The 11229-nt window shown below is 42.7% G+C and overlaps 1 protein-coding gene and 1 long non-coding RNA gene across 4 annotated transcripts in view; one reads left to right on the top strand and one right to left on the bottom strand.

Moving 5' to 3' along the window:
- Window positions 1–2257: 2257 nt before the first annotated feature.
- LOC103783626 (uncharacterized) lies at window positions 2258–3365 on the bottom strand. The gene is made up of 3 exons (XR_609192.5): window positions 3174–3365; window positions 2562–2671; window positions 2258–2477 (listed from the first exon to the last, which is right to left on the bottom strand). It is a non-coding gene; the product is annotated as an uncharacterized LOC103783626 (long non-coding RNA).
- An 11-nt stretch (window positions 3366–3376) lies between these two features.
- The window catches only part of FBXO3 (F-box protein 3), a 33563-nt gene continuing 25710 nt past the window's right edge, over window positions 3377–11229 (top strand). For 2 of the 3 annotated variants that reach the window (XM_003830389.5, XM_008955859.4), the window contains exons 1-3: window positions 3377–3531; window positions 7100–7189; window positions 8913–9076. In XM_003830389.5, the coding sequence (XP_003830437.1) occupies window positions 3428–3531; window positions 7100–7189; window positions 8913–9076 (358 nt within the window). In that variant the 5' untranslated portion in view covers window positions 3377–3427. The remainder of the gene's footprint in view (window positions 3532–7099; window positions 7190–8912; window positions 9077–11229) is intronic. The other variant, XM_014346771.5, reaches the window with a different exon arrangement.

The raw sequence follows: 11229 nt of genomic DNA, 5'->3' as shown, positions 1-11229 counted from the left end.
AGTGGGAACCTCAAAGCCGATGAAACTACGATATGATTACCAAGAGGTAGGGTGTCGTTGCTAGGAGCTACTCATCATAAATAAGATGCCACTGGGGTTCTAAAGGAAACACGTAAGACTGTGTATTTCTCAAGCATTGTCCCTCTCTACTCCTGAGAAAAGGAGAAACCTTTTTTTTAAAAAAAAAAAATTCTACATCTGAACCCTTCTATTAGAACCTTCTGATTTCTTTTTAAAAAACATTTATTTATTTATTTAGAGACAGGGTCTCATTATGTCGCCCAGGCTGGAGTTCAGTGGCGCGATCACGGTTCATTGCAGCCTTGACCTCCTAGGCTCAAGCTATCCTCCCACCTCAGCCTCCTGAGTAGCTGGGACTATAGGCATGCACCACCATGCCTGGCCTTTTTTTTTTGTAGAGACAGGGTCTCTCCAGTGTGGTCTGGAACTCCTGGACTCAAGCAATCTGCCTACCTTGGCCTCCCAAGGTGTTGGGATTACAGGCGTGAGCTACCACGCCTGGCCTTAGAACCGTCTGCTTTCTGATCTACCATAGAAATTAAAATGATAAGCAAATACTATTTTAGTGAAACTCTTTAGAAACCAGCTTCCAAAACAGTGAGCAAACTTGGAGGGACTGTTTCTTCCACCCAAGCTTAGCCCTGGGGATGTGAATAGCCAAATTCTGGACTCTCTCTTCCTACCTACCCCTTTTCCAGCCAGTATTGGGGGCAGGGTGGCAGGGGGTGGGGGAAGGGCAATAGGAAGCCCCAGCTCAGGAAAGGGCTCTCCTGGGTCCTGCCTACCTGCATTGCTCCCCCAACCTCTACCCCATGCCTCATACCATGCTGGGGAGAAAAGTGGAGCCTGAGCCAAAACCACCTCTCCAGAGGGGCCTGGGCTAGTGCAGCAGGGGATGGCAACCTGATGGCACTTTGCAAGGTAGGAAGTGGCAGGGCTTAGCAGCCTGGAAAAGAGGTGCTGAGGGCACATGGCAGAAGCTGTAAGCCCAGCCACATGGGAGAAGCAAGTCTTCCACCTGGCCAGACGCGGTGGCTCATGCCTATAATCCCAGCACTTTGGGAGGCTGAGGCAGGTGGGTCACTTGAGGTCAGGAGTTCAAGACCAGCCTGACCAACATGGTGAAACCCTGTCTCTACTAAAAATACAAAAATTAGCTGGGTGTTGTGGTGTAGCTGTAGTCTCAGCTACTCAGGAGGCTGAGGTAGGAAATTCGCTTGAGCCCAGGAGGCAGAAGTTGTAGTGAGCTGAAAGCATGTCACTGCACTCCAGCCTGGGCAACAGCAGAGAAACCCTGTTTCAAAAAACAAACAAACAAAACCATAAAAAGCATGTATTTAGTGGTGCGCATTGTTTTTTCTTTTTGCATCAGGCTCTAATATGGCTTACATGGCACTGTGGGATCCTGTTTTTGTTTAAGAGTTTGGTATTTTGTTCACTGTGAATTTTTTTGCATTAATTTTTATTTTTAAAAATATTGCATTAAAATGTTATTTATTTGATTATTCAGTTTTTTGGCACCTCTTCTTAAATTTGTGCCCCAAGCAAGTAGCTTTCTTGCCTCACCTTAGTTCTGGCCCTGACAGTTTGGTAGCTTCATACTTTGTCTTCTGCATTAGGTCATAGCTGCACCAAGTCCAAGTGCAATAGGACAGCAGAAGCAAATGCAGTGTACCTGAAACTCCTACCAGCTTTTGGATTTAAAACAGGTGGCCCATCTGAAGGAGAAAATGGAGACAAACATAAATCAGGATCAAATACCTTTACAAGCATTTGTCTATGTAAAAAGGTATGGTTCCCTTGTAAACAGAAATGATTATTCTGTCTTCATTCATCCATTCAACCTGAATTTAAACTTTCCAGTTGTTGAATAACTTGCTAAGCCCTGAAATTAGAAAGATGAGTCAGACTGAGAGTTTACAGTTTGACGAGAGAGACACAGAACAAGTACTTGAAATCCAATTCAATAAATGTTCTTCTAAGCATATGCATAAACAATTTGGAAGCACAGAGATGTAGGCAGAGTTTTTTGTTGCTGTTGTTCTGTTTTGTTGGCTGGGTGGCAGGGGTTATAACTATTAAGCAAAACCATAAATAGAACGCATTAATGGTATGAAGAATGGAGGAAATGGATTTTTTTGGGGCGGGGCATATCACTTCCACTCTTCCAAATAATTGAGAGAAACTTTCTCCAGGATATGGAAACGTTTGGAGAACTTAGTGACTGATGCATGTATAAGCTTGGAAAATTAACATTTATTGAGTATCTGGCCAGGCACTTTACATAAAGCGTTATCGCCATCCTTAGTTCACCAGAGGGGTGGTTTTAGAGATGAGGGACAGTCTCAGAGAACTTAGGCGTATCTACGCCAGCATTTCACTAGTAGTGAAATAAATGACGGGCGTGTGAAGTCCAGGTCTGTCTGGATTCCCCAAAGCCCCTTACACCATACCACCTTTGGAAAAGCAATGGAAAAGAAGAAATCAGGCAAGTGATGTATGGACCCATTATACTTCCCCCACTCTCATTTTAATATCACCTTGGCAAAGCTGAAGAGCAGACATCTTCGTGCCTCCATCAGTTATGCCCTCTGGGAGTCTCAGTTCATCCCTTCACACGCGGGATACTTAACTCTGCGGGATCTAAACCCTGGCCAAAATAAATTTTAAAGCTGGAAAAAATCCACACTGTACCCTTTGCATTGCCCTAATAGGCTGAAAATAGCCATGATAACCAAATTAAGGGACAGCGGCTGAGACTCAGACTCACTCCTTGTACACATTTTACTTAGGAAGGCGGGGAGGGGCGTGAAGTTAAGCCCTCAACAATTATTTCCTTAATTTGGGAGAAGGGCCTTCAGCTGGCGTCCCTGGCTGATTCTCAGCTCTGCTCTTGCTGAGTGGACAAGTCTCGGAGCGGCCCTGCTGTGTGCGGGGCACAAGCGGGGTGGGGAAGGCTGAGCGGGGAAAACGAGGGGTTCTCGGGTTGGAAAACAAAGAGAAGGAATGGATTTGGGGACCAAGGGCGTGGAGGAGTGTCAGATTTTGAGCGAGGCTTCCTGCATACTGAGTGTAAAATTTCGCAGGAGGAGTTGGGCAGACCGAGGCAGATTTGGCAACAAAAGGGTCCCGGGCTGGGCAAGTTTACGAACCGGGATGCGAGAACAGAGCTGGAGAGATTTGACGCGGAGCGCGAAGAAAGCGGGCTGAACTCGCACTGCGCTGCTGGCTCCCGGCTAGCTGGCGGGGTCTCCAGGGAGCCGCACCTCAGCCCACCCTGAGGGCGGGGCTGGCCCGGCGGTTACATAACAAACCTGTGAGAGCGGCTGTGGGCGGTTCGGGCGCTGGTGGGGGCGGGGCAGGGGCGGGGCCGGGGCGGGGCCAGACCTGCACCGGGCCAGGCAAGATGGCGGCCATGGAGACCGAGACGGCGCCGCTGACCCTAGAGTCGCTGCCCACCGATCCCCTGCTCCTCATCTTATCCTTTTTGGACTATCGGGACCTAATCAAGTAATGGGACGACACGCATGGCAGGGGTGGGGGCATGGGGAGAGGAGGCGGTGAGGCAGGGGGAAAGGGGGTCGGGGCCGCTGACAGGACCCGAGCTTCCGCGACACCAGAAGGTGACGCCAGGGCCGCCCTCATCCTGCGGAGCCACCGGGGACCGGGGCGAGACGGGGGCGGAAAGGGTCTCGCCCTGAGTCTTCCTCCTGTCCTGGACCCAGGTTTGAGAAGCGACGAGATATCTCTCTCCCAGGCCTCGGTGAGGCCCACTTGCAAGAGAAGGAGGTACTGGCCCTCGTGCCGCACCGCCGCGCTCCGCGGACCCCCGCTGGCCCCGCAGGTGCCCGCCCGGTCGGGGTCAGTCCCTGCTGCTGTGTAAAAGCCCCTGTCCCGGCCAGGCGCTCTTCTCTGCTGGGTCCGGGGCCTGCGGAGTCTGGCGCCGGGGTGGGCAGGTGGGCGAGCGAGAGGAGAAGATAGGCAACCCCTTACTCCCCTGGCGCGACTTCCCCAGCGCCAGAATCGCTGTCCGGGCTCACTTTCGGACTTCAATGCGTGAGAGTTGTTTTGCTGTCAGCATTGCTCCTTACGGTTCGATGTTGGATTTTATGTTTTGGTACTGACTTCCGGTGATGCCATACCGGTGACTATCTTTTCTCCTGGACACCTTGGGTTTCCCACATTACTAGCATCTGTTCCAGAAATAAACACCGGTTGCTGATAAGGGTGGTTCAATGCCCAGTTTCTTCAGAACTTGGGACTGTCCGGGGTGGTGGAAGAAATGGCGCTGCCAGCCCGCCCCCCATCTGTCAGGATTGTTTACACCCTTGACAGGGGGTGGCATGGCTGTGAGTTTCCTGTGCTACCGTATATATTTGCAGAGGATGCAAAGTCGCCCTCTTAGGATAGGTGGGCGAGATTTGTTTTGTGTTTGGATTAACCATTAGATTCTAGCCATTTGATGATTGTGCCCTGTGTTATTAGAGGTCTTTTTATAAATACAGATTTCTTGGAGTTACAGATAGTTGTTGGCCTAGCTAAGCGGTGATAGAGAGATACCTCAAGTTTTTGGTCACTACCTGTACTGGTCGCTACCTGTACCTGCTAGCAATTTTATTTTTCTAGAAAATACTTACAATTTAACTAACAGTCTCCAACTTTTGATTGCTGCCAGAGTGATCTTTCCAAGACACATCTGGTTGTCATTCTCCTTAAAACCTGTGACACCCCTATGTTTATAGACTATAACCTAAACTTCTGGGGCATTGAAAGCTCTTATCATCTGGCTTGTATATCTAAGGTCCTCCAGGACTTATTTCTCCACCACTATCACATTTGCACCATCCATTCTAACCAAATCAGACCTCTGCCAGCATACAACACACTTGCACTTTCTTTTTTTTTTTTCCTGTGGCTCAAGCTCTCGACCTTGCCTGGAATGCCTTGCCTACCTCTTCTCAACTTGGCAAGGTGGAGAAGATGCCCTCTCTACCTTCTTCCTGCAGAATTGATTTGCCATGTCAGGTAGATGGCGTGCTTCTTGATTGTAAGGGCTGCCTTGCTTATCTTCCTATTCAAAGATTTTTTTTTCCTCGAGGGCTTGCTATGTGCCAGTCTGTTAAGTGTTGAGGGTACAGTAGTGAACAACGCAGATAAGGCAACTCTTATGGAGCTTACAATCCAGTGGGCAAGCGCATAATTGCAAGAGGTACTAAGTGCTGTGAAGGAAATAGATTGCTCTGTTAAGGAATAGGAAGTGAGAAGTGATCAAATCGGAAGGAGCTGCCATATATGAAGCAGGGCATATGCAGTTCTGGCAGAGGGAAAAGTATGTTCAGAGATTGACGGGACTGCTGAACGGTACTGTTCAACAGCATGGCCTGGTGGAAGATACAGAAGGCTGGCGTTGCTGGAGGTAGGGAGTGACTCACAGACAGTGATGAGATGAGGGTGGTGAGATCATGCAGGACCTTGGGAACCAAGGTGAGGAAGTAAGAGTTTACTTTAAATGCTTTAGGTAGTAATCACAATTTTAAATAGAAGTGACATGATCCCTCTGTAAATGTCTGTGGAAATAAATTGAGTTGAATACCATTTGAATTTTATCTACAGAAAGGTATCCAGTGTATTGCAGCTTTTTTCCTGCGCCATACAGCCCAATTTTGTCAAGGGTCTAGTCTAGTGATAAGCTCTGAAGTTTTTGGTATGTATTTGCTGAACTGGATTGGGTTGGATTGGATTAGTACGCTGGAATCATGTAGCATCAGTTGCATAGTTTGAATTGAGATGATCTGATACCCTCTCCATTTCAGAGTGATTTATTCTGAAATGGAGTGAATAAATGCCACACTGTGCATCAGAATGACCTGTGCATCAGAATGGCCTGTGGCACTTTTTAAACATACAGATGCCTGAGGTACAGATCTCAGTCCAAACCGACTGGATCAGAATCTTTAGAACAGTAGTTTTCACTCTCGATGTGCATTGAATTCATCTTTCATGCATATTCCAGATTCTTTTATGTCGTTTAGCTCCTAGGGCAGTGGAGGGACAGGAATCAAGAAGAGGGTATGGAAACTGAATGCACAAAACTGGAGGGATTCCTATGTTTACAAAAGTTAATTTGGGCATCTCCTGAGCTTGGCAGAAAAGGATGAGGATGATGTTTCTGTAAAATCTGAAAATCAAACAAAGGCAATTTTGTTTACTATAGATTGGTTTTTAACACACCTTAGTCATGGCCTTGACAAACCTGATGTGATTTAAGATTCTGTTGATTAGCTATTGCCCAAGTGAGATCTTTGAATACCTACTTTCTATTAATATAACTTGTAATTTCTCTCTGGAAAGGATAGAGTCCTAATCTTAGGTTCATTCTTTTTACAAATTAATTATGTAGGGTAGAATTTACAGGATTGCAACACTGTTGTGTTAGAAATCTTTATATAGTAAGAAAGTTATTTGCTTCTAACATTCGATGTTTTGGGGCAGCTGATAACTTGTGTAGCCATGACTATTGAATCAGAACTGTTATGATTCAGGCACCCTCTATAGGTGGACTTTCCAGTAGTTGCTTTAATGAAAACGTGGTTTTTGTGGCAATACTTTTTTCCTTTAAGTAAAAAATTTTAAAAAACAAAAATAAAAAGTCTGTGTATTTAGTAGCATACATCTTACAGATCTTGGGAAAAAACCCCAAGTCCCTTTGTTTATGACTAAATAACTTTCTTCCTATATGTAGAAATGAGTATTGTCCTGATAATAAGCATAGGACAACTCCTTGATTTGAGATTAACTCCAATGGCATATATGGTCTCTAGATATTTTTGTGAAAAATTACAATTGTAGATGTTTCAGGGTTTATTTGTGAACTCAGTTTCACTACTAACAAGGCAATTATACTACTTAACATGTTAAACAGGTTTTAGAGAATAGTTTTGTAATTATAAGGGTAATAAGTGAAAAATAAGAGAAACAAAAGGCATAAAACAAAACTTAACAGTGAATATTTTAATCTTTATTTTTAAATTGTTTTCTTACTTTTTTTAATACTATCGGTGAATCTGGTTACTGCCAGCTGTTGTTATGTCAGTCGAAGACTTAGCCAGCTATCAAGTCATGATCCGCTGTGGAGAAGACATTGCAAAAAATACTGGCTGATATCTGAGTGAGTATTCGAGGAATATGTACTTCTGAAAACTGGCCCTTGGCTTCTTCCATAACACTAGTTTGTCCTGATTCTCCTCTCTAACCCTTGTCTCTTTATCTCCTTTGGTGGCTCTTCTCGTGCCTGCTAGTAAATGTTGGTATTTGCCAAGGTTCTGTCCTTAGCCCACTGCTGCTCTCCCTCGCTGAACTCTACTGCATGCATTGTTGCCATTTATAGTGACTATCTGCATGCTCCTAACTCCCAAACCTGAATCTCCCTCCCTGACTTCCCCACTGAGGTCTAGAATTGTTTGCACAACTGTCTGTTGGACCTTTCTATTGGCTGTCCCACACTTATTAACTGGATTCAGTAAATGTTAACAAATTTGACAGAATCAAAGTACAGATGACAGAAAGTGGGAGTTGAGAAAGGTGGAAGAAACGAGTAGGAATGCTAATATCTTTTCTTAGATTAAGTGGAGTCAGGTAGTGACTAAAGTTGGTGAAGTAAGAAGCGGAGGTTTAAGCATATTATTTAAAGCTGCAAGCTTTAGACAGAAGTGAAAATTAATAACAGAGCTATCAAACATTGGGAGGAAAAAGAACAGGGTAAGGGGAATTTTAAGTATTGCTAGATCTTCCCGTGTTTCCCTTTGGGGTATCAGTAGATACATGTGAAGTTGATAAATCAAGAATTAGAGGCATAAACATTTAGAACTATAGAGGTAACTTCTAGAAATACCTAAGATTTCCTTTGAGGAGTTGGACTTAAAACAGAAGAATAGTTTTTCATCGTAAGTTCTTTGTTACTTCTTAGTTTTAATAATCTATGTGTATATTATTTAGATTAATAAAAAGATGCTCCCCTTCCCTCTTCTACCCCCACAAAAAAAAAAAAAAAACCCACCCTGAATTGTTCTTTTCCCCATTCCTAAACCTGTCCTTCAGCATTCCCAGTCTTCATAGCAGCATCATCCTCTCAGGCATCCAGATCAGAATTAGGAGTCATCCTAGGCGTGTCTCTCTCTGTCTCCCCACTTCTCTCCCTCCTTCTATATTCATCACAAAGGCTTACCAAGCCTTTCTTACTAAGCTCGTTAGTATGTTACCTTAAGGCCGTCTGTGGCTGCCTTACCCTCTATCACTTCTGATTCTTAATTTTATACTTCATTCTTTCTCACTGGTTAGACTCTTACCTTTTTTGAAGGCAAAAAATGTGCCTTATTTTTTTATATCCTCAGTGGCTAAGTGGACACTCAATAAATGCTTGGGGAATTTTACCAAATAGGAATGTTGAATCATGTAATTACTTTCATGTTCTATGATTCTCAACTAATTCAGTGTAGATATGTGTTAGATTAATATTATTATATCACAAGATTCTAAGTATTCTCTAAAACAATACATAATGCCTTTAAAAGTTTATAATTGGTATATTTTTAAGAATAAGTTGAAATTTATACGTTATTACTATTCATATTTTATTAAAGATTAGAAAACTGAAAAAAAATAAGTAGAAAGAAAAGGAGAAAATGAGTGCCTAACAATTCCACCATGCCAGTAGTAACTTTTGTTAAAATTTTTTAATGTATATATCACTTTTTGCTATCTGATCTTCATTTGTGGCTAAAATATAATGAAAAGGAAGGGAAAAGTACAAGTTCCTATATGTTGTAGGTATCTAAAATAAATGCTAATATTATTTTAAAAGATTTTAAATCTCATGTTTTTCATCTATTTAGGGAAGAGAAAACACAGAAGAATCAGTGTTGGAAATCTCTCTTCATAGATACTTACTCTGATGTAGGAAGATACATTGACCATTATGCTGCTATTAAAAAGGCCTGGGATGATCTCAAGAAATATTTGGAGCCCAGGTGTCCTCGGATGGTTTTATCTCTGAAAGGTACTGGGAATGCAGGGTCCCTTTCCCCGTTTCCATTACTGTTAGTATAAATAGGTTAGTTTAAACAACTTTGAATCTCTGTCATCTACGCAACTGTGTTAACCCAACTTTGTCTGTGATTTACTGTTCATATTTGGCCATGGAAGTAGGACCTTCACTCTAGTGCTTACCCTGTTTTTTCTCATCCTTGGGACCCACATGGTTATTTATCAGAAGGGAAAGCTGAACTTTTATCCTTATATTTGTTTTCTATTAAGAAAGTAGTAATGCTAAGATTGTGTGAGAGTAACTACGGTGATTTCTTTTAAAAGATTTTTTTTTAATTGTGAAATTTTGCCTACTGTATCAACACTGTTGATACAGTTTCAGTACAAGTTGATACTATTTTCAGTACAAGTAAATGTCTGATAGTCTAATATTCAGAAAGACCCTTGGTGTTTACCTGTGTAAGAGCAGCCTAGTAGAGTAAGGAAAACTTTTATCCTTATTTTGACATTTGCAAAATAGTAGAACTAAGATTTGAACTGAGGTCTGTTCAACTCCAGAATATGCTCTTTCTATTACACCATTATTGTCCAATTTTGGCAAGAAGTATTAAGCTATTTCCATTAATTTGATTTAATTAATGATCATGAAAATAGACAGATTGTAGATTGATTGCTACTTACCTGCTTTACCCTCCAAGTTTTTTTCAGATTTCTACACTGAAAGGCATTGTATAGATGTTCGGTTTTGCTAAGCTAAAATTGGAATCAGTTCTTCTCAAATATTTTCTTCCCTTTAGAACTAAAGACTCTTTTGAAACAGTATTCCTTTTGCATTTTGTGTTTCCTCTCTAATTTCCCATGCAAATATTACTTTCATACAAATCACGGTTGCATGACGAGGTGCTTGAAACTGAATTGCTAAAAGGTAGAAGAAAGAATGATTTGGCAGGAAGAGTAGGGCTTTGAAGGAAAGTACCCTTGATTAATATTCTGAATAGCTTCTTTTCTTAGAAGAAACGAATAATACTATTTACTTGGTATGTAGGGTTGAATATTTCAAGAGGAAACTAAATCTGAAAATAGATATTTGGTGATGATAAGGTAAGGGCTTACAGTAGCTATTATTAATTAAACACAAAGCTAGGCACTGGCTAAGTATTTCTTGAGTATTACTCCATTTAATTGCAAAAGTCCTATGGGATAAATAATTACTATTCTCATTTTATAGGTGGATTACCCAAGGCATGAAAAACTAAGTAAGTTGTGGCCAGGCGCGGTGGCTCACGCCTATAATCCCAGCACTTTGGGAGGCCGAGGCGGGTGGATCACGAGGTCAGGAGATCGAGACCATCCTGGCTAACACAGTGAAACCTTGTCTCTACTAAAAATACAAAAAATTAGCCAGGCGTGGTGGCATGCGCCTGTAGTCCCAGCTACTCAGGAGGCTGAGGCAGGAGAATGGCGTGAACCCGGCAAGCGGAGCTTGCAGTGAGCCGAGATGGCGCCACTGCACTCCAGCCTGGGTGACAGAGCAAGACTCCATCTCAAAAAAACAAAACAAAACAAAACAAAAACTAAGTTGTTTAACCATCACAAAGGAAAGGCAAAACCAGGATTTGGATATAGAGCAGACTCCAGGGCTATGGTCTTAACATTGGCTGAAGGGAGATAGGACCTATCCTATTATGTTTGGAATGTCTTAGAATGTATATTGGACTAGAAGAGCTAGTTTAAATATTAGGACATTTGGAATATGATATGGTATATGGTTCTGCTCTTAGGCTCAGAGCTATCAAGAAGATAAAACTAAGGATATGTAACAGCTGCTGCTGCTGCTTGTTTTTCTTTTCCTTTTTTTTTTTTTTTTTTTTTTGGTGCATGAATTTTGGTAGTTCCAGGCTCCCTGTACTACCTAGCAGTTGGAAGTGAGGTTGTCAGATAATTCCTTGACAGCTCCTGTTTTACTCCACAGTGCCAGTTCTCTGGGGCTTTGCCATGAGTTGGAATAGGATAAAGGCTCTTTGATGTCTGCAGTGCTGTGGGTTCTTGGAACCGTAGGCTTATGAATTTTAAAACCAAGTCAGGAACCTAGCTGCTCACCTCAGCTGCCACAGTCTCTGATTCAATTGCAAGGTTATAGAGGTTGCAGATAAAAAGGAAAATCAG

The sequence above is a fragment of the Pan paniscus genome, chromosome 9 (genome assembly GCF_029289425.2).
Source record: "Pan paniscus chromosome 9, NHGRI_mPanPan1-v2.0_pri, whole genome shotgun sequence".
NCBI lineage: Eukaryota > Metazoa > Chordata > Mammalia > Primates > Hominidae > Pan > Pan paniscus.
This window is presented reverse-complemented; position numbering and strand designations above follow the sequence as displayed.